The sequence below is a fragment of the Corythoichthys intestinalis genome, chromosome 16 (assembly GCF_030265065.1).
Source record: "Corythoichthys intestinalis isolate RoL2023-P3 chromosome 16, ASM3026506v1, whole genome shotgun sequence".
Taxonomy (NCBI): domain Eukaryota; kingdom Metazoa; phylum Chordata; class Actinopteri; order Syngnathiformes; family Syngnathidae; genus Corythoichthys; species Corythoichthys intestinalis.
Window position 1 is genome coordinate 15,171,355 of NC_080410.1, and position 24,376 is coordinate 15,195,730.

Consider the following 24,376-nt stretch of genomic DNA (forward strand, 5'->3'; position numbering starts at 1 on the left):
CCGGTCCATTCCGACCGCCGCGCCCGTCACCCTCGTCTGCAGCCTCGACCGGGTGGTGCTGCTCGTTGCAGTTCTCGACCGCTGCTGAGCAACGCGTGCCGCCTCTCTCGGCGTCCGCTTCTCCGGCCTCGCCTGCGCGGTGCTGCACGGCGCGCTCCTCGTCATGGGCGTCCTCCTGACCGTTCTGCTCGGACGTCCCGCATCTGGCGTCCTGGACGGCCGCCTGATCGTCGCGTTCCGTCGCCCGCCGCCTGGCATCCTGGGCGTCCTCCAGACTGTTCTGCTTGGGCGTCCCGCATCTGGCATCCTGGACGGCCGCCTGACCGTCCGTTCGGTCGTCTTCCACAGACGCCCCGGCCGCGCAACCCTTCCGTTCCGTACTTTTGTTTCGGGTTGCGTCTGGCGTCATGTGTGGGTGAATTCTGGGGGGACCTGTGTGGTGACCCTTTGTTGACATAATTCACCCACCTTAATTGTGTGTCTGATTGGCCGAGCGCGTTACCGGCTGCGTCACAGTCACGTGACTAGACATTATAAAGAGCCGCGCGCGTTCCGGTTCAAGAGAGAGTTCACGAGAGTTACAGAGCTGGATACAGCAATTGAGCAATAAAGACTCTTAACAAGAAACCCGCTTCAACTTATTTGTTTATTTTTAAACATGGAGTTCTCAATTTTTAATAAGTGTCATTATTTATTTTTCTTTGCATTTTTGCGTGCCAAATTCAAACACACATTTGTAAATCTCTTACAAAGATAGCATCTTTTTTGAAAATTTAGGAAAGATTAAGAAAGTTAAGAGATCTCACCCGAAATATCAAGCCATATGGTATTTGTGTTAAAATGGTGGACAGAAAAGGTGTGAGTTTTTAAGATTATATCCTTCTTAATATGTACAGTATATCTATCACATGAAAGGAGACTCATTAAGACTATGCTCCTATCACTAGTCTCATTCGTCAACTGAATGTCTAGTTTCCTATCTTCCTATCCTATCTGTGCTGCATCTAGCCCCCGGGCTGTAGTTTTGAAAAGCCTGTTTTATAAGTATGGGTTACTATAATTCTGAATATTATAATGCTCATACCAGCCACAACATTATTTTGTACCCTCGAATGAGATCCAGAAGCCTATATATAAGAGCAAGTCTGCCTTTCCCAAGATCATAGTTTTTCAAACTCTCATGCAGCGTAATATGGTAACAAACACACACAAACCTTTTTGTAATGCAGACCAACTTTTAATCACAGCGAAAGCACTGCACATTTGTTAAAGTGCCAATTTAAACAGCAACATTTCCAACAGACTGTTGTTTTTCTCTTTTCTTTAGTATACTTAAATCGAAATCTTTCAGTTTACCAGACCGAATTTTGTGCTAATCTTATTAAATATGATGCATCTGCTTGTGAGCAGATTTCATAGATCATTTTTTATTACACGTTTTATATTTTCATCAGATGTGTGAGTGAAATCAATAAGGGATTAGAAATTGTATTTTTACTTTCGGTTCAGATCAGTCACGTGCTTTACGGGAAATGCTTGGCCAAACCCTGGCTTTCCATCTCAAAGTATTCTGAGTGTGAATGTTTGCTTGTGGCGTATTTCTTTATAAATGTAATGTATATTATTTTGTACCATCGAATGAGCTCCAGTACCTTAAATAAATCTGCCTTTGACAGGTCAGTACAATTAGGTAATATAAGAAAATGTTTTTTACGATAAATAACAGATTAAAATCATCTTTGTTGCAGTGCCAATTTACTCATTGGCTGCCATTGACGTCACGAGACGTCCAATCCATGTAACATTGGCCCCTAGCGGTGCGAGAGCCCTATTGTAATTCAAAGGATTATTATTATTATTGTTATTATTATTATGTACAGTATTTGCGTCTCATTTGAAAGTGCAAATGCTGTTTTTCCCATGCCGTGCTTGATATCCAATGCAAACATATTATTGCTGCAGAAAGGGAAAGGCATTTTTCCATTAAAAAAAAAAAAAAAGTGATATACGTGTGAAGACAACGTGTGTGCGTGTCTGCTCCTGCTTTGTAGGCGCGCCTTGTACAGGAAATTTCTTTGAACAGGCTATTCCACACAGGCGGGGGAAACGATAACACAGACGACGGAGGCGGGCTGCAGCCAGACTCTCTTTTGGAGAGTGGGTGAGCGAGGTAACTCAAACCAGCCGAAGTTTGTTTGAACACGTTGGGAACTACAGCCCAGACGACGTGCCTCGCAACTAAATCGACATTTTTCGACGCACCAAGACTTGGGTAAAAGGTTTTCAACTATTTTTAAACGATTTCAAATCATTTCCGTAGCCGTCAAGGAAATATGACGTGCTTGTTGATGGTTTACGTTAGACACTTTTTTTTTTTTTTTTTTTTTTACTTTTGGAGTAGTGGACATTCCACAGTTGTGTAAACCGTCGTGGTTGTCATTGTTTTTTTTACTCCACTATTGCAGACTGTTGTAAATTTAGGATACAATCCTTATTTTTCTCTGATCCAGTAGATACCATTAGTTTTATGCTGTCATTGCAAATTTGAGCCAGTAGATGGCAGTGAGTGAAAGCTAAATCATGTAATGAGAGAATTATAGTAAAAGAAAAAGACTAGGGTCTATTAGCCAAGTCCAGCTCCTCGGCAATTTCACAGTTTCAAAGCAATTTTTCCCTTCATATGTTTCAGAGAAGAAAAATAGTAACATAATTCTTTGTGGAAAAATAGTAAAAGTAGTACTAGATTTGAAATATTTATTCTTATGTATGAAAAATTTCCCAAGAATTATACTTATATCGATAACCAGGTTGTGCGATGACTCTGACACCGAGATACCTTATAAAACATTTTCTTTTGTGAAACTAGAAAAAATTTGCCAATTAAGGAAATAACCAGTCATACAAATCTTCCCAAAACGTAGTAATATATTTACAATCAAAAAATAAATGGTCAGTACTCAGTCGTTTCTATGTCTTCATTACAAAAAACACAGTTGTTGCGGTCCAAATTAAAACGGAGCCTTAAAAATTCTGCTGAAGGATACACTTTGTTAATAATCTTATAGTGAACTTCCTTTGCCTTTAGTAAAATTGGAAATTTAAAGAATTTGGATCTCAAAATTTCAACATCTTTTTTAGAAAAAAAAAAAATGCAAAATTGAAGTTCTGTTCGACGAAAATGGGTACATTTCATTCACAAAATTTTTCCGAATTTTGACATTGGCTAATTTTGAATCCTTGATATTGAATCCATTTACCAACAGCAAAGGAAGCGTCGACTCTAGCTTCATTTGAAACAAATTATAAGACATCTTAATAATCGACTTGGGTATTGCTTTAATAAGATTGTTATATTGCTTTTTATCAATCCAATTATGTTTGGAAGATAGTCTTTCAAAAGAAGCAATATGTCCAGAATCATCTAAGAGGTGCATCACCGACCAAATTCCTCCCTCTAGCCAATTGTGAAAAAGCAGTGATTTATTTTTGAACAGAATATATCGACAACTCCATAACGGGGTAGGTATCAAAAATTCATTTGGGTCGTTTTCACCAGAGCCGTAAGAGAAGTCGGCGTGATGTCACGATGACGTCATCTCACATAGCAGCGTGTCGCCATTTTAAGACGGGGGCACGCACAGGTAAACATCCGTAGACAAATGTTGTCAGAAATTCATGTATTTCAGCTGTTTTGCATCTTTTTTTTCATAAAAACATCTTAAACATGACTTATTATTATCACGAGTCCCTGCCGACAGACGCGAGGAGGCGATACAACTTAAAATTAGCGTGTATTGGTCTGCAAATCTGCCCATACAAAGTCGCAGCTAATAGCTGGATAAACAATCCAAAGGAATTGCCTGCAGTGGAGTTGGGAAACATCTACAACTACCTCATAAAGTCACCCAGGAAGTTGACCTTTATCAATTACGTGGAATATGTACTGTGTGGAACTAAAAAAACTGGTAGTGTATACGGAGTGATTATTTCTGCCGTAACCGGTAATTCACCTCCAAGCGTAAATTAGCCGTGAACACGTCACGGCAAAATAACCAATTCCCATCAGGCCAATAACGTACCGATTGACCGATCAGAGCAGTTCACGGCAAAAGAAAAATAACGCTTTGCGATTTGTTGGTTCCGGTAAGAATAACCACTGCCTAGTCTATTGAATCCTAGCAGCTAATTGGGGCAACAACAACAAAAAAAAACGATTAAAGTTTACTCACCAGTAATAAAATGTCGGCTGCAAACGTAAATGTGCCTGGTCCACGGAACCGTCTTCTTTTACTGTTCCTCGATTTATTTATTTCAGCCAGTTGCTTGTCATTTTCTTCTCACGAGGACGAATGAAGAACTTCAAATAAGGCTCCGAACTCTTCCTTGTGTTACAACCTGCAACACGGCAACTTTTAGTCATTCCGACAGGAAAAAAAGACCGCAAATAAGACAAAAGTTCAACGCGTTTGTACTACAATGCACGACAGAGCAACTGCTTGTGACTCGTGTTTTTCCCCCATTTCAATATGGCGACGCTTTGTTGTGGCTGGTGACGCCATTAATGCCCGGATGACCGACTGCGAGAATAAAGAGAGTCGCGACACTATTTGATGTCGCCGCAGGTGGTCACGTGGTTTTTAATTACCCGGTTGTTTGTGGAAATTTTCACCCGAGTATCAGTTCTGTCATAATTTGCGTTCCCCAGCCTGACATTCATTACAATGAAGATTGTAGACTATGGCCAGATGAAATCATCTGGTTGCATTGAACATTTTGTTGTTTAAATAAACCGTATTTAATTCTTTCGATTTATATGTCAATTTTACAGTGACGTTCAACCTGGAGCGACGAGTGAAAAACTTGGATGAAGAACGCTGTGCCTCTTAGGGAAATATGTAAGCAAGACAGTTTCCCCCTCTTTTCCTAAAATTAATGTCATGCAATTGTCCCTCATTTCCCTTATAGAGCCACAAACAACCTCACATATATTTTTTGCTCGGTAATTTGAAGCTGGCATTCAATTTCAACATAACCTATCTGTATTAGAACATTCTTTAAATATGTAATTGTCCATTGAAAGACCGTTTTCATACTGAAAACCTTTCCAAAAATGTAAAAACCACTATTCTCAGCAAGGGCGTAGGTTTGCATAGAGACGGTAGAGACATAACACTACCAACTTTTCAGGATGCTCAAATTGTCCCCACCAAATTTTAACCCACCTTATTTGCCTTATACAATGAGTTCAGTTATATGGGAAATTTAGATTGTCTTCTCATTTGTTGTAAGGATAGAAATTATTAAGTGAATTATCCTTTTCACTTGCTGAATGTGTCCATTGTTTTTCCCTCAAACGCATGTTTGATTGGCAGATGACTTGACCCCCCACCCCCTTCTCCCGCCACACAGACACAGGCACACTCACACAACCTCGCTGACGGAAATACAACATGCCGCCTCCTCCACCCGTTTTTTCCGAAATTTCCAGGTTCGCGGGGAATCAGTAACAGGCACACTTTTGCTCAATAGACGATGTTTATTGATTAGAAAATGCAGAATAAATGAGATTTATTGATCACAATCCCACAAAAGCAAGCAAACAGATATAAAAAACAAGCAAACAAATGGTAACGTGATGCTCGATTTGAGTTTGTCAATCTCAGAATCCCCGCGTTACGTTACAGCAGAAATGAAAATCGCTTACCGTGAACAACGAGTGGGAAGCCAACAACACTCCAGTAAAGCGGCAAAGGGACAAAGGCCAGGAGATCCATACGTGACCCACTGTTAGACCTCATGGGTCGCCCGGAAATGTCCAGTTTTGTAAGGACGCACCCCTCGGAGGCGGAGAGGCCAACTTCCGCCCCCGGGCGGTGCGGCCCCATCCAATCACAAACATTTAAGCTACTTTTGGTTCAGCCCCCTTGAAAAAGGGCTTTTCACATGGGACAAATGAGCTGTGCTGCAACAGATGCCAACAAATGGTAAATATTATGGCCGCAAAACAAGTTATCTCTATGGGACCCAGTCGTGTAACTATGGGACCCAGGCGTGTCCAAACAAGTTATCTCGTGAGATTCTCAAGCGCGTCTCCTAACTATGGGAACAAGGTGAAAAACAATAGAAGTTGTTACAATCTATGTCACAGAAGCAATCACACCTCACAAAAGCATAATGTAATATTTTCCCCTATCAACCCCTTTCAAAGAGGAGGGATATTAGAGGGTTTTTTTCGGCCAGCAAAAGCCACTGTAAGTAATATAAAAGACATCAATGTTGTGGAGGAAGGGGAAACACCACTAATTTTGCTACTAAAAGTCCAAGTTAGCATAGCATTAATATGTTCGAACTTTATAACCTTCAAAAGTACTGTGGTCAGGCCAGCCTCCACAAGGAACAACGAAGTCAAACTAGCTGACCCTCATTTGGCTCATTGTTTGCATTAAGTGCATTACCGTAATTCAACGCGGTGGCTTCAGAGTGCAAGAATGGGTCAACTTCAGAGGGACACTGACATGAACATGAACTCACATGAAAAAAAAAGTGAAATAAAATCACACATCAGAATTTCGTGACCATATTTTGGATGCCTCAGATGTAGATCGGGCTTTGGATAGCTCAGATTTTTTTCTTAATGATATTTTTCCCAAATCACGTTTATATTACAATACTTTAGTTTGATTCTAGGGGTGCTTCAGTGTCCCCCAGAAGTGGACTCATTCTTGGATACCTCCCTGTTTTTTAATAAAGAGACTTGCACTTCAAAATATTACATTAGTAGTAGGGGTGCAACGGTTTGCGGTTCAAAACCGAACCGTACGGTTCGCCCTGTACGGTTCAATACGCCTTTATGAACCGCGCCTTTTCGGTTTTGAAATTAATTTATTCCGAACGCTTGTGGAATGAATTGGTCAAGCTCTGTATGACTGTGTGTGACGTGAAGCACAGCTGTGGAGAAATTCTCGCCCCGCAAGTAAATGTCCGATCGCTGTCAAGCACCTGTGTAATAGAAGCCGAGTAACGCCCTCTCTCGCTTACGAGCGAAGTGAAAGTGAAACAAGAAAGAAAACAAGAAGCTCCCTATGCTAATGGCAACACTTATAACATGACTTCGGCACCTCAGCCGGCATCACTCACACATATCACTCTCTCAGAGCAGGACAACCCCGAAGACGACACCAGTGAAAACACACGGCGGGCTTCGTTAATTTATTTGCAACGCTTGACCCGCGTTAAGTTGTTCCCTCACGGACATATTTCTCCAACAACGTAATCCCCGACATTTATTAAATGGCACGCAAAGCCATCGAAAATGATTTCGCTAAAGCACATAGTTTCGCCCTGACCACTGATAGTTGGACGTCCCGTGCTACAGAGTGCTACTACCTAACTGTGACGATCCATTATAACGTTTCGGCAACGAGACAATGTGCGTTAGAGAAAAGTCAGAGACACGGAGAGGGAAGAGTGTTTGTTCTAGCTGTAGCAAACGCGATGCTAGGCTAGGTGGCTCCAATATTTACTGACTGTAGCCGACAGCCTACAATCTACGCCTAAATATCTCTTGCATAAAGAACTACATGCGAAATGACAGACTCGGTAGCATTAGTAAACAACCGGCATTTTAGAGCAGTAAACTTCTCAGAAAGGCTCTTTTGTAGTGAACCTTCCTAGCGAACCTAAGTAACTTTTTATCTAAAATACTCCTAAATCGGCAAAATCTTCACTTGAGTCTATCTTTAAAGGATGAAACAGTTTTAAAATTTTCACATGTCGAAAGTAGACAGAAGGGAACTAATGCAAAAACTTTATCAACTTTAACGGTTGAATCACAACATTAAATGACCTCCAAACATAGCAAAGGTTACTATGTTTTTGTTTGGGGTTTTGTTTGTTTGTTTGTTTGTTTGTTTGTTTTAAATGAAAAAAAAAAAAAACATGAACGGTAACACCAGTTACTTTGCCAAGTAACTTTTTTACTACTGTGTGTGTATTTCTATAGTCAGTCACTGCACTAGCCAAAGAGCTAAGAGGCATTTGAACAGTTGAAAATGTTTACATTTTAAGTGTTTGTTTCATTTTCTTTAAAGCAAAATAAAGGCAGTTTAAAAAAAAAAAAAAAAAAAGCAAAACGCAAACCGAACCGAAACAGTGATCCCAAAACCGAGGTTCAAATCGAACCGTGGGGTAACTGAACCGTTGCACCCCAATTAGTAGTTTTTGAAATCAAAGGTTTGAATCGAATGTAGTATCACGTGAACCAATACACATAAAAGTTTGTATAAGTGAATCCAGATTTATTTTTGCTTTTATCGTTTCGCCTACCAATTAGGTTCATATTCGTGAGACATGTGGCCCTCAACCGCGTTGAATAATCTGTTTGGTCTTATTAATGTTCCGTTCCCAGCAAAAAGTGCACATGCAGGTTATGTTGTTATATCGTCCCTACCCGTGTTGAGACCAAACCTACGCTCTTGATTCTTAGGTTTCCGAGCATGTTTTTTTAAGTTAGTATGCCCGCTCGCTGTACTTATAATGGCGTACCGCAAGCAACACGTCACCTCCGATCATTAATATTCATGACATTAGCTACTGTTGCTAAGTAGGGACAAGCCACCGCTTGTCCCTAATAGAAAATGAATGGAAATCGTGTACGAAGGAGATATTTACAGAGGTAAAGCTACCAATTCTCTCCGAAAATGATGTGCCTGGTGCCAAATTCACTGGCAAAGATGTGGAAGAACATAAAAATGTTCAGTTAAAGAGATGGCTTGAGTGTCGAAGGCTGAAAAAGATGAAAAAAAACGAGCCGACCTAAGCATAGCTTTAGCTTTTTTATCAACGCGACTGACATCACATTCTCCTGTTTCAACAAGCTATCCTTTACCATCAGCCCTGTCTTTCTTATATATCCTCTGGTTGTCCTACGTCTCTTACCGTTCTTGGGGGTACTTTAGTTAGCTTTGTGTAGCGATCGCAAATGCTACTCAGTGACAGCCAACGAACAATTTTAATTTTTTCATTGATAACACATCTTAATTATATAATTTATTTACACTTCCCCCTTACTAAAGTTGCCATATATATATATATATATATATATGTATATATATATATATATATACAGTGTTGTCAGTAACGCGTTATAATCTGATTACTTTCTTCAGTAACGAGTAATCTAACGCGTTCATTTTTCCAAACCAGTAATCTGATTAAAGTTAGTTTCCCTAGTGCCTGTGCGTTACTATTTTGTTTTTGCCTCATAATGTATGTAGAATGAAGAATACCGTAGTCATGTACGAAGAGCATTTCTCATCGGGGGGAAAAAAACGGGTCATGTGTGTTAAGATGCTGTTTGAGGCTGTCTGCCACGGCGGTCAACAACATAGCATTCTGACGAGGCAGCGAGGCTAACAGTGAAAGGCAGGATATACACCGCAAATGGATGCCTTTGCTCACTGGAAATACAGCCATTAATTCACATTTCTGTCCAGTAAAGATGACAAAAATATCTTCGTGCATTGCAAACTTTGCGCTAGCTGTAAAAGACTGTCGGCCGCTAAAAACTCTACATTCAATTCAACAAGGAAGCACTTGGAATTACAGGACAATGCGGAATTACAGGACAACGCGACAAAACTCGAAGCAAAGTTTGTAACCAGCCTTTATGCACATTTTATTGTCAGTGTTTGTAACCATAGGCGGAGTTTTACTTTTGTGGGGCGGGAGGCAAAGCATGTTGATGACTGAAACAAAAGTCAAAAGTTTGAACACACCTAAACATTTTTACGTTTTATATATTTTAACTACTTTTGTAAATCCTCTCTGAATACATCAAAACTATGAACGAACATGTGGAATGGCAAAAAAAAGTGAAATAACTGAAAACGGGTTTTATATTGTACATTCTTCAAAGTATCCACCTTTGAGGTATCACCAAACTTTTGGCCAATACTGTATACATACAGTGTCTTGCAAAAGTATTCGGCCCCCTTGAACCTTGCAACCTTTCGCCACATTTCAGGCTTCAAACATCAAGATATAAAATTTTAATTTTTTGTCAAGAATCAACAACAAGTCGGACACAATCGTGAAGTGGAACAAAATTTATTGGATAATTTAAACTTTTTTAACAAATAAAAAACTGAAAAGTGGGGCGTGCAATATTATTCGGCCCCCTTGCGTTAATACTTTGTAGCGCCACCTTTTGCTCCAATTACAGCTGCAAGTCGCTTGGGGTATGTTTCTATCAGTTTTGCACATCGAGAGACTGACACTCTTGCCCATTCTTCCTTGCAAAACAGCTCGAGCTCAGTGAGGTTGGATGGAGAGTGTTTGTGAACAGCAGTCTTCAGCTCTTTCCACAGATTCTCGATTGGATTCAGGTCTGGACTTTGACTTGGCCATTCTAACACCTGGATACGTTTATTTTTGAACCATTCCATTGTAGATTTGGCTTTATGTTTTGGATCATTGTCCTGTTGGAAGATAAATCTCCGTCCCAGTCTCAGGTCTTGTGCAGATACCAACAGGTTTTCTTCCAGAATGTTCCTGTATTTGGCTGCATCCATCTTCCCGTCAATTTTAACCATCTTCCCTGTCCCTGCTGAAGAAAAGCAGGCCCAAACCATGATGCTGCCACCACCATGTTTGACAGTGGGGATGGTGTGTTCAGGGTGATGAGCTGTGTTGCTTTTACGCCAAACATATCGTTTTGCATTGTGGCCAAAAAGTTCGATTTTGGTTTCATCTGACCAGAGCACCTTCTTCCACATGTTTGGTGTGTCTCCCAGGTGGCTTGTGGCAAACTTTAAACGAGACTTTTTATGGATATCTTTGAGAAATGGCTTTCTTCTTGCCACTCTTCCATAAAGGCCAGATTTTTGCTGTGTACGACTGATTGTTGTCCTATGGACAGACTCTCCCACCTCAGCTGTAGATCTCTGCAGTCCATCCAGAGTGATCATGGGCCTCTCGGCTGCATCTCTGATCAGTTTTCTCCTTGTTTGAGAAGAAAGTTTGGAAGGACGGCCGGGTCTTGGTAGATTTGCAGTGGTCTGATGCTCCTTCCATTTCAATATGATGGCTTGCACAGTGCTCCTTGAGATGTTTAAAGCTTGGGAAATCTTTTTGTATCCAAATCCGGCTTTCAACTTCTCCACAACAGTATCTCGGACCTGCCTGGTGTGTTCCTTGGTTTTCATAATGCTCTTTGCACTTTAAACAGAACCCTGAGACTATCACAGAGCAGGTGCATTTATACGGAGACTTGATTACACACAGGTGGATTCTATTTATCATCATCGGTCATTTAGGACAACATTGGATCATTCAGAGACCCTCACTGAACTTCTGGAGTGAGTTTGCTGCACTGAAAGTAAAGGGGCCGAATAATATTGCACGCCCCACTTTTCAGTTTTTTATTTGTTAAAAAAGTTTAAATTATCCAATAAATGTTGTTCCACTTCACGATTGTGTCCCACTTGTTGTTGATTCTTGACAAAAAATTACATTTCATATCTTTATGTTTGAAGCCTGAAATGTGGCGAAAGGTTGCAAGATTCAAGGGGGCCGAATACTTTTGCAAGGCACTGTACATATATATGTAAAACTGTTCAAGCTCAGTTGTTGTTGGTTGCATTTGAAAGCTTAGGTTTACAGATATTCTAAATACCCCTCTTGCCTCCAACAGGTGTAGTTTTGGCTTAGCAAAGCAAAAGCTAGTGTCTTAGGTTCTAGTCACATGATCTGCTCGAAAAATGATTTTGGCCCATTATAAAATACGTTGTGGGATTCTTGTTCATTTCATTAATTTTTGTTGTTTGTTTTATTGGTTTACAACTTTTATAGACAATATTTTAACAGCTAGGTCTTTATTTTAAAGGGGAAGTTCAGAATTACCACACACACTGTTACACTCTCGCGCCCCAAAATCATGTGTAATCACTAAAAATTCGAAATGCTAAAACTTTGCTAATATATTACTCTGTTATTGATTAAAATGCTGCCATTCATGTCATCAGTAGCACAACAAATAATTTGCTAAACTTACACATAATTGGAGATGAAAATGTTCAAACTCTTACCATTGCAGGAAAGCTAATTCTAATTGACAGAACAAGTAAGAAAGATGAGTTCCTTTTAACTCAGGTATTCCGAAAGTTCAAGAGTGTTAATAAATTTGTTGTCAATATATTTAAAATTATTAATACTGCTGAAAAAATAGCAAACAAAGTGCGTAAAAGCACCAAATGTCCATCTGCTAATCTGCTCAATCATACCAGAAAACAAGCCTGATGGGAATTTTTCTGTTTCTCTTATTTCAGCACCTTAAACGTGCAGTGTTTCTTGCATTTTGAGGCCATTCAAAGCAAGTAGGTGTGGTCATTATTTAAGATATTGATACTGTACATTGTACTGTGAGAACTTATTGATGTCATATTGATATGGCATATTATGTATATTATATATTATATTATGTAATATTATTATATTATAGGTCATATGTCATATTATTGATGTGTGAGAATGATTGAATTGTGCTAACGTCTACAATGAACATGTTGATTCACCATGATTTCACCACATTGCTCATAGCTTTTCCATCACTTTGAGCAGAGAGGATGGACTCAGGCGTCACGTGGCGAAAGGAACTCCGGCTGGTTCTTGTCGGAAATACAGGAACGGGCAAAAGTGGGTCAGGAAACACCATCCTGGGCAGTGAACACTTTGTGTCAGAGCTCAGTTTTAGCTCAGTGACCCAAAAAACTGAGTATGGAATCGCTGAGCTTGTGGAGGATCATGACCGGAAGAGAAAGGTGACAGTGGTAGATATGCCAGGGTTTGGGGACACTAAACTCACTGAAGATGAAGTTCATGAAGAAATAGCCAAATGTATTGTTTACTCAAATTTTGCACCCCATGCCTTTTTCTTGGTTGTACCGATCGGGCGTTATACAGAAAACGAAGCGCAGGCTGCCATCAATCTGGCAAAACTTTTTGGAGAAGATGCCGTTAAATATCACACAATAGTTCTTTTTACGGGAGGGGATCGTCTTAAGGGCAAGAGCTTTGCAGAACACCTAAGAGAGGCGCCTGCTGGACTCAGGGAACTTATTGGCAAGTGTGGTGGCAGGTACCATGTGTTCAACAATGAAAACTCCAGTGATGTTGCCCAGGTTCAAGAACTCATGTCAAAGGTGGACAGGATGGTCATGAGGAGTAGAAATGGGGTTTATACTAATCAAATGTTTAAAGAGGCCCAGGCATCTGTGAGGAAAGAACTGCGTACAAGTAGCGGTAGTGCAGGATGGCCGTCTCTTGAAAAGATGTGGCCGATCGTGAAGCGCGTCGTCGTTGCAGGCTTCGTTGGCGCATGTATCGGAGCCATGTTTGGCGCTGGCGTGGGTTACGTTGTGGCCACCACCGGAGTGTCCACTATAGCTAAAGGTTTAGGTGTGGGATTACTCGCGGGTGGATTTGTTGGCGGTGTGATAGGTGTCGTTGCTGGTAGTGAGGCTGGGAGTCCGGAGGAGGCAGCACAGGATGCTTATGATCAAGTTAGTGAGGTAGGATCTCGCACTTTGAGAACAGCTATTGTTGTAAGAAATATGGTGGGCACAGGGCCATTCCAGAGTGTCAATGTTGGGGCACAAGATGCAATTGATGCTTCTGTAGGTCAAAATACTGTGAGGGAGATAGGGGAGGCTGCAGTAACAGCAATATCAGGGGCTGCAGTAACGGCAATCTTAGGTGATCGTGTGGAAACGAGTGTGGTCAAACGTAAACGCAAAGGCTCAGGAAAGACTTGAAGGCATGTGCTTCTTACTGTCGCTGCATTATCAAATTTGTGATACCAGAGATGCAGGCAGAAATTCTATGGAGGCTACACATTTGATCACTGTACTCTGTTTCATGCAGAAGATAAATCAAAATTAATGGTAGCTGGTTGATATATATTGAAATTAATGGGCGCTGGTTGAGGTTTATCATTTAAGTAGTTTGTGATAAGATTGCAATCACGTTTGTAAATCAGACCGCTCTATCAACTACTCATCAATGGGCACTTAGAACAAAGAGTTTAACCTGTGCAGACTCGCATTTTTTCTGCTGGGCAAAAAAAAAAAAATCTTAGCTGATTTTTACTCTACTCAAATTTTTTGGTTGGGGATAGTTCATGCTTTTATTGTTGGTTTTTTTTATGCTAATGTGACTTTGTTTTTGTTGAGAAATGAGCGCCTATGTTTGCCTTTTTGAAGTTGTGTTTTATCTCAGCCATTATCAAAGAGCCAAAAATCAAAGAAGGCATGCTAAACATCATGATTTGATTTCGATTGGTAAAGTTTTGTCCAACGATCTCCCAGAAGGGGCAATAGCAATGAAATCAAGTGTATTTATTGATTTAGAGACGCGAATGGGTCATGTCCTTCAGCAGCATGCTCAGGTCTAAAGTGGCAAAATTCAAATGTTAGTCCGATCAGCCACATACTGTATCATTCAGGATTAGGCTAGCAAAAAAAAAAAAAAGAAAATGGGCATTTTCAGCCCTAACAGTCAATCAAAGTTTGCAAAAACTAATGATTGCCACTTTTAGCACACACACTAGGCTAAATATATATACACACATGCTCGTATGGCATTTACTATTTTCCATGTTTCTACTTTAGACATCCTTCACTTAAATAAAAAGAATTGTCATTTAGATACTTGATCATGTATTCATCAAGATTTTGCATTCAACAAGTAAGTCGTACAAATAAGTTTGGGTTTCACTGTCTTGTATTGATAAAGACGAACATAATTTTGTTCATTCCATCCTGTCATTTTTGAAATTTTTTTTCAAATGTGGGATTTGCTATGCACTGTATGTTTTATAATCAAATTGCCTCATTTTTCAAATGAAGTGGGTATTGCCAAATGTCAAATAAATTCGTTAAATTTCAAGACATCTTGACCTCGTGTTTTGTAAACTGCGGAAATGCACATCTTTTTGCTATAAAATATTAACAAATATAGTTAATGTATATATATACATATTAAAAAAAACACTTTTATTTCTATGATATGTCGTTATAATTGATTCAGGACAATTTTACGTTTGGTTTTTCACCCAGCTGCTATTTAATTTGTATTTTCTGATACCAAACTAAATTGGAGTTTTCCCAGTCTCAAATTTGGGTCAGGATGACATCAAAAGACATTCTATTTAGTTAGATGACTTTTTTTTTGACATAATGCACAATTATTTGATGTAATCCTTACAATGAAGAGGATGCTGATTTAAAATGCCATGTTACCGAATCAATTATTAATTTCAGACTCTCTTGGGGATGGGAGAGACTGAGACTATGGAGGACCAAAGCTGCCAAAATTAAGATTAAAAATAAATTAATCAATAAAAGGCTAAATAAAAACGTATATAAATACAAAAATAAGAAATAAGATACAAAAATATGAATGCAAACATTAATATGGATATAAATAGCTGATTAAATAAAAGTGAATATATATATATATACAAAATAAGAAATTACATTTAAAATTTAAGAATAGAAAAATAAAGATATTGATTAAAATAAATGTCAATAAATAAATAAAAGCACTTTGCTCTTAAATGTACTTTTTTCATTGTCAGCATGAAAATGCAAGTGGAAATGTTATTCAAATGAGGAGGCGGTCCTACATGTGTTACTATTCACCCATTGGTCGATCTACATGCCAGTGCAGTGATCCTCTCGATGCGATTAAGTAATGCTTACCTGCCTGCCTGCTGCTTGCTTCTTAAAATAATGGGAGTTGACGAGAAGGTCGGCATCCGAACTGCTACGGGAAGCTGGCAATCAGTTGGATGAGGAAAAGGTGCGTATTAAATTGGTAATTTGGTGTTTTTTTTTTTTTTTTTACTTTTTATTTAAATCCAGTTGAGGTATGTTGAAGCTATATTATCTTTCATAAGCTAACACCTTGGGTGGGTCTCAGGAAGGAATAGTTTAGCCTGTTTTCACGCAAATTAGTGAATCGAAATTCACACACTCAAATTCGTGTGGTTTACGCTGGTAAGGCCTCAGGTAGACTGTTTGCACCGCCTGGTGTGTCGTTAAATTCTTTCATACCTTTTTTTTTTTTGCCTTAGTGTTGTCATCTATCTTCTTCTAAGTAATTCCGAGGAGCTTCAACCTCTCAAATTTTGGACAGGGTGGTGTATTGTTCCTAAACAATGACGGGCATCTCTCTTCCTCACTCTTCTATGTGCTTTTTTTACCCTAAATCTCCCCGAAGACAATTAATTTACATTTCAGAGAATGCTGATCGCGAGCAGTTGGCCAGTATTAGGGGGAAAATTTACTTACCGTAAGTGGCTCATGTTGGTGTCCAGCGGACATTTTTTTTTTGCGTTGTTGAAAGAGATAGTTGTGCTGGAACTCCGTTTTTTGTACATCAATTGCCTTTTTATTTGTATTGTATTACACTGGTCATCAATAAAATGTTACTTCTCAAAAACACAATCATTGCCTTTATTATTTCTTCACATTGCTGAGGTAATGTCACATCAACCACAACCAACATGCCATACTGCCATTTCAAACAAGTCCACGTATTTGATGCAGGATGGATACTCGCTGTCGACATTCAACACATTAGAAAATTCAGGCAGCTGCTGAATTTCTTGAGGAGTCGAGGCCTGTCGCAGGTGTACTTCAGGGACTGTGTCATTATGTAATTAAAAGTTTAACCAACTAGTCCTAAACTATAACTAAACATGCACACATCCTATATGGCAAATTTAGAGTTATTGATTAGCCTAACCTGTATATGTCTAGACTGTGAAAGTGTTTGTATTTATATGATTGTTTTAATAAGAATGAACAAAATGGTTGAGGACAAGGCTGCAAAATGGAAAGGGTGACACTCAATTGTTACTTTTAGGTCATTTTACACATAAACTTAAAGTGAAAGTTCAAATATTTTAAATTGGGCTAAATTAGGCTTAACCCGTTCAGACATCCATTTTTTCTGCTGGGCAAAAAAAAAAAAAAATCTGCACTGATTTTTATTCAAATACCAGAAGAAAGTGCAATTTCCTATCATCTCCCAGAAGTGCCAACTAAAACTAAACCAAAACTAGACCAAAATTTCTGCAATACCAGACGATGTGTTGCAGGGCCCAGAAAATGTCTGTTTTTTTATTCTGACACTTTTAATTTCAGGGTTTCGTATTTTTGCAAGCCATAAACATCAACATTTATCTCATTGGCTTCCATTGACAGCGCTTGACAACCAATCCATTTTGACTGGGAGAGACTGGCAGCGTAGGCATTCCCAATCAAAATGAATTAGATTCCTAGTGCCGTGAATAGCACTGAAAAGTGCATTCACACCCCTCCGTGAGTCATCACCTTATCGTGGTGGAGGGGTTTGCGTGTCCCAGTGATCCTAGGAGCTATGTTGTCTGGGGCTTTAAGCCCCTGGCAGGGTCACCCATGGCAAATAGGTCCTAGGTGAGGGGCCAGATAAAGCATGGCTCAAAAGGACCCCTACGATGAGTAAAACAAATGAACTCAAGTTTCCCTTGCCCGGACGCGGGTTACCGGGGCCCTTCTGGAGCCAGGCCAGGAGGTGGGGTTCGAAAGCAAGCGTCTGGTGGCCGGTCCTGTCCCAATGGGGCCCGGCCGGGCACAGCCCGAACAAGCAACGTGGGTTCCCTTTCCCATGGGCTCACCACCTGTGGGAATGGCCAAAGGGGTCGGGTGCTTAGGGAGTTGGGCGGCAGGCAAAGGCGGGGTCCTTGGCGGTCCAACCCCCAGCTGCAGAAGCTAACTCTTGGGACATGGAATGTCACCTCTCTGGCAGGGAAGGAGCCCGAGCTGGTGTGTAAGGCAGAGAAGTTCCAACTAGTTATAGTCGGACTCTCCTCCACACACAGCTTGGGTTCTGGTACCAATCCTCTCGAGAGGGGTTGGACTCTCTTCCACTCTGCAGTTGCCCACGGTGAGAGGCGCCGAGCAGGTGCGGGCATACTTATTGCCCCCCGGCTTGGCGCCTGTACTTTGGGTGTTTACCCCGGTAGACGAGAGGGTAGCTTCCTTCCGCCTTCGGGTGGGGGGATGGGTTCTGACTGTTGTTTGCCCTTACGCACCGAACAGCAGCTCAGAATACCCACCATTTTTTGAATCCTTGGAGGGTGTGCTGGAGAGCGCCCCCTCTGGGGACTCCCTTGTCCTTCTGGGGGACTTCAACACTCACGTGGACAATGACAGTGGGACCTGGAGGGGCGTGATAGGGAGGAACGGCCCCCCCGATCAGAACCCGAGTGGTGTTGTTATTGGACTTCTGTACTCGTCCCGGTTTGTCCATAACGAACACCATTTTCAAACATAGGGGTGTCCATATGTGCACTTGGCACCAGGACACTCTGGGCCGCAGTTCGATGATCGACTTTGCAATCGTGTCATTGGACTTGTGGCGCATGTTTTGGACACTCGAGTGAAGGGAAGGGCGGAGCTGTCAACTGATCACCACCTGGTAGTGTGTTGGCTCCGATGGCGGGGAAGATGCTGGCCGGACCTGGCAGGCCCAAACGTATTGTGAGGGTCTGCTGGGAACGTCTAGCAGAATCCCCTGTCAGAAAGAGCTTTAACACCCACCTCCGGCAGAACTTGTCCTTGTCCCGGGGTGGGTGGGGGACATTGAGTCCGAGTGGGCCATGTTCCGCACCTCCATTGTTGAGCGGCCGATCGCAGCTGTGGGCGGAAGGTAGTTGGTGCCTGTCGTGGCGGCAATCCCCGAACCCGCTGGTGGACGCCAGCGGTAAGGGATGCCGTCAAGCTGAAGAAGGAGGCCTACCGGGCCTTTTTGGCCTGTGGGACTCCGGAGGCAGCTGACAGGCACCGGCTGGCCAAGGGGCCAAATGACAACGCTTAGTTAAACATTCAATCTTTTGAAGGTTCTCGCGGGCGGGCCGTGTGTAGGAAGAAGAGTGTGTTTGGGATTATTGTCTGCTTGTGGATTGGACAGGAGGATTCGAGAGTTACTGTTGTCCGGGCCACGAGGGTTGTGGATTTTGCCAACTCAGCGTCAAAGGGGCTCTTGGAGTCTTGTCAGTTGTGTTATCAGTTGGATATCAGGTGTTGATTTTCCTTGTGTCGGGACAGGGCGTCCCTTCATTTGTTCTGGACTGTCCGGGAGAACTGATTGCGAGAGTTTGTGCGTCAGTTGCATGACGCAAACGCAGGGTTTCCGTGATAAGAAGGCATTGTTTATCTCTTATGCCCTATATTCTTCTTGTTTTCCTTAATCTATGGTAAAACCAGGGGTGAAAGTGGGCCAAACGGTCAGGAACGCAGTTCCGGTATAAGATTCAGGGCCAGAACGCAGTTCCGGTATAAGATTCAGGGCCGGAATGTTGTTCCGGTACACGGTGCTTGGATTCCGCAAATATGACAGCAACTGTCAAAACGCTATTCAAAAAAAAAATAACAAAAAATGCCAAGCTGCCACAGATGCACTTCAGCTCCAAGAAGAAAACAATCTAACAACATCAGATTTACATACACAAGTGTTAACAACAAGCATAATAAAGTGCTTGTGTAGCGTAATCTGTTTCCACCGATATTTATTATTGATTTTATTCCACGGACGGCATGGAGGTTTCTCCAGATGCTGCAGTTATCTGAGTCTGACAATGATGAGTCACGTCAATGTGCGAATGCACGCAGCAAAACAAAACGCCTGGACTCATTTATCCGTTCAGTTGGCTGACATACTGACATGTGATCAGCTGAGATGGTTAGGGGATGGGATGGGCTGCGCTTGTTAAATGTCATTTGTTTGTGTTTCAGGTCAAACCAAGTCTATAAAATAAAAATGAAAATGTACACACACATATATACACCCACCGGCCACTTTATTAGGTACACCATGCTAGTAACGGGTTGGACCCCCTTTTGCCTTCAGAACTGCCTCAATTCTTCGTGGCATAGATTCAAAAAGGTGCTGGAAGCATTCCTCAGAGAGTTTGGTCCATATTGACATAATGGCATCACAAAGTTAGTGCAGATTTGTCGGCTGCACATCCATGATGCGAATCTCCTGTTCCACCACATCCCAAAGATGCTCTATTGGATTGAGATCTGGTGACTGTGGAGGCCATTTAAGTACAGGGTCATTATCAATATACGGTGCCTTTGAGAACTTCCAACTTGCCCAAAAAAAAGCTGAGATTTTCCATTCAACTTCACATTTATAGTATCAATTACCTGTTGTACTGTTAGGAATGCACGTCGGTCAAACTCCCACACTTTTTTAATAATAACTACAAGCAGACAAAGTACACGTAAACAGCAAATTATGTCAACTCTGTCATGGACAAATTCAAAGCAGAATAAATATATTCTAATTGCATAGTGATTATAAAATGTATATTTTCAGGAAGGTTTTTTGTCCTTATCTACAGCCTACGTTTTGTTTAATTGGAAAAGTATTTGGATAATAATTAAATTAGGGGAAATTATTTGATTTTCCTGAAAATCAGCAAAAATTCTACATTCTTTTCTTAATAAAATCTGTCAACAAAGATATGTGGTCAAATTTTCAGCTGATACTATAAGGCCCTTACTTGTTCATGCAAAAATCGCACAAAAAGTTTGCTAACTTGTGAAAAAAAAAATGCATTATTTTCCTAGAATATAAAAAATAACAGAGTGGACAGTAAACTGACAGGGTTGACCTAGCATGACAGAGTGGACAAATTGTGAAAGATCTTTGAATGAATCAAATATAAATGTAAATATATATACCAGAGGTCCTATCCCCTTCAGATGGAACTACCAGAACCTACCAAAACACCAAAATGAGCCATAATTGTGGCATTCTACAACTTAACTCCATGGATGATTCTGCTGAATCAGCCAAACATTGAACTGTACAATGAGATGGTAAATTGCTGAATAATGATTGACCTGAAGAGAAACAAATGAACATAACTGAACACCAATGAGGCACATCTATAAACAAATTTTATTTCTGCAGAGGCATGGCTCAAGATGGTTCAATCTGTACAGAGCGCTTGTTCACACCCTGTGGTTCTGGTATTCGGCAAAGTACCTGCCAGTCATGGTACCAACAAATGTCATCCCAGGTACTTGGCCAATAGAACTTGTTTATGCCATGGCGGTGCATACACTGAACTTTCACACTGTGCCCTTAGACCTCTCTGATGACATCTGAATATGCTTCATTGTCATTATTAACGACACACCAGTTTCCAATGTGTTTTACCGCAATCATATTTGGTCTCCAAGTATTTTCTGATGTCTTTCCACATGATGGGGACTCGTTAGATGAATCAGCAGGAGTGACCTCTTAAATGCTTGGTGGATTCTCATGGTGTCCTTTATGGCAGCTATTGCAGGTACTTCACTTTTGGATACAATATCCTTTTCTGAGATGAAGAACAACTCGACAGATGTGTCAAGGCTTTTCAGCTTGTCATACTAGGTCTGAGCATCAGGGATATCTGTATCTGCTGAGCTCTTGAGGACCCCACCCACAGCATCTGGTGCCCCTTTGCCATGACTTGCCGCAAAGTAATTCGATGTCATTTCGTTGAATCCATACTAGTAGGGCTTTGCTGAGAGGGAAGATATATGTCCTTTGTCGATACCGCATAGCAGGCCCATAACTGATAAAATTATTGTGACGTGTAGGTGTCGTTCTCTCACTACCTTCAAAACTGGATCGAGGTGGGCCCAGACTGACAAGGGATCATGTCTTTCGGAGGGTCATTTGGAAGCCCTTTCTTTTTCCAGATATTCTCTTCTTCTTTCAGTGTCAGCACAACGACTTTCCTGATTATCTCCTTACTGTCTTAGCTCCTTTTGATCTCGTACCTTGAAAATTTCAACACAAAAAGTGTAACTTAAACAATTTAATGGGGAGTAAATCTGCCTTGCCCAATCAAACTAGGCTTTCTGTAGTGCTGCTCTGATCCATTTTTACCATGTCTAGCATGACCCATTATAAAATGTATGTAATAACTCTTATCATATTAGCACGTTGACATTATCAGTATGTGGCTAAAACTTTTAAGAACCCTGTCCACCCTGTCATGGAAGCTTTGCTGACAGGGAGGACAATGACAGGGTGGAGATTTTTGTCTAATATTGGTATTTATTAACCACATGGTGGACCTTCAGTGCGCAAAATGGTTAAATTAGCAAGCAGACTGTGGACGTATTTACATACAGCTTTCAAATATATCAAATGTTTTTATAATAATTGATATTTTATAATGACAGAGTGGACAGGTTAAGCTTGACAACATCTGACTACACACCTAATATGACAAAAATTGCGAAACATAAGTGTAAATACATACTCAGCAACTAGCCTCTGTTTTAGTCACCGATAAAGGAAGACAAAATTGGTCTTGTGACATCACTGAAAAAATCAGCAGGTTTTCTAAAGAGGCAGTTTTCCCTAAATGACAGGGAGGACAATTTTTTCAGGGACATTGTATTTTTGGGGGAAAATGTTAAATATTTTCATGAAAGTAAGGATATGCATGGTCAAAATGACCAATTCTATCAAATAACTTGCTGTGGCAATAAGTTAATATGTAAAAATGTTTCATTTTTTATCATTTAACCATTTATTACACACACTGAAGTTAGCAGTGCAGTGTGTGGGACATGCCAAAATGGAGTACATCAAATGGAAAACGTACACATAAAATAAAGGAAACAGATTTTAAGAGACATATTGTTGTCCAGATATGTGTGAAAATCTTTGTTCTCCCATAACAAGACATAAGATTTTAATTATTTGTATACATTTTCATGATAACTGGGTGTTTCTGATGAGGACACCAAAAGGCACTTTATATTGATAATGACCCACATATTTAGAGGGTTTTGGGCTGACAACCACAATTAAGATCATTGCTAGGCTAATCGCCGACAACATACACGTATGTATGTAGTGAGAGTGCTATCGCTAAACCATATAAACATTAAAAGCCCTAACTCCATTGACAAACGACATGAAATACATTAGACTTGGCAGTGGATGTTAGCAATAACAAAAGATTTTGAATTTAAAATTTTAACTCACCTTTCCAAGCACAAGATAGATTCCTGCCGAATTTTCGTGGACGAGGACCTGTTTCACCCAACCAGCAACGAAGTATTTATAAGCCTCCAAGCTCTTAAAGTTTTTCAAACTTTCGTGAGAATAGGCTGATTTTGTGTGGACAAGATAGTTGTACAGTTCAGGGTAGCTAGCAGATGTCAGGCAAATACGGCGGAGACGGCGGGTCAAAAAACATCGATTTAGGCATCAAATATGGATCTGGCGAATGGATAAACTGAAGCTTTTCCACATAACGCCTTTTGTGCAACGCATCAAGTGAGTTTACGGCATCCGAAAGCACCGGGTCTTCCATGAAATGCATTATAAATTGCTCGATCAATTGAGACCATTGATAATACAGACACAAAATGACGGACAAGTGGGCGGAACCATACAGCGAGCACGTGATTTTGTGACGTCGGTGGGTAGGGTCTATTGGGAGAGAGCCGAAGTTTGTTTGAACAGGCTACTCAGCACGGGGGGACGGCAGAACAGACAACCTGCCTCACAACTAAACCGCCATTTTTCGACGCACCAAGACTTGGGTAAAGCGTTTTAAACTATTTTTAAACAATTTCAAATCATTTCCGTTCCATTTTTCCGTTCCGTTTCCATTTTTTTTTCTTTTTTAACTTTTGGAGTAGTGGACATTCCACAGTCGTGCAAGACGTCGTGGTCGTCATTGTTTTGTCCATCCACAATGCAGACTGTTATAAATGTAGGATACAAACATTATTTTTCTGATGGTCCAGTAGATTCCGTTACTTTTATGCTGTCATTGCATATTTGAGCCAGGAGATGGAAGTGAGTCAAAGATAAATCATGTAATTATGATTCAGTGGAAAGGAAATGTAAGAACAAATTGAGTTATCTAAAATTTCTTTGGGTCATTTTCACGCCAACATTACATGTCTTCTATGTTATAGGTTTTGTTTGTTTGTTACAAATGTAATCAGCGCATCAATTTTGTAACCAACTTCATGTACTTATACTCTTGGATAAATGCAAGCCCGTCGACAGGGAGCGGGAACCGGTGTTCTGCCAAAATATCTACATCGGCGAAACGTCCTACATTAGTCGAATTTGACACCTAAAGTACTACCGTGCGCTCTAAACTTGTTTTGTTTAGATGCATACAGGAATAAGGTACTTAAAAAATGCCTGCAGAAAATACTTAAATGCAGTTATATCAAATAAGGACGGTTTAAACACGCTACGTGACTAATGTGGTCAACAGGGAATGGGACGT

General features: G+C 40.7%; 1 protein-coding gene across 1 annotated transcript in view; it reads left to right on the forward strand.

Moving 5' to 3' along the window:
* The first annotated feature begins 2,027 nt into the window (after positions 1 to 2,027).
* Positions 2,028 to 24,376, forward strand: part of LOC130904392 (uncharacterized) — a 33,016-nt gene continuing 10,667 nt past the window's right edge. Inside the window, exons 1-4 of the mRNA XM_057817118.1 lie at positions 2,028 to 2,272; positions 4,829 to 4,895; positions 12,327 to 12,374; positions 12,619 to 13,809. Of these exons, the coding sequence (XP_057673101.1) occupies positions 12,624 to 13,809 (1,186 nt within the window). The 5' untranslated portion in view covers positions 2,028 to 2,272; positions 4,829 to 4,895; positions 12,327 to 12,374; positions 12,619 to 12,623. The remainder of the gene's footprint in view (positions 2,273 to 4,828; positions 4,896 to 12,326; positions 12,375 to 12,618; positions 13,810 to 24,376) is intronic.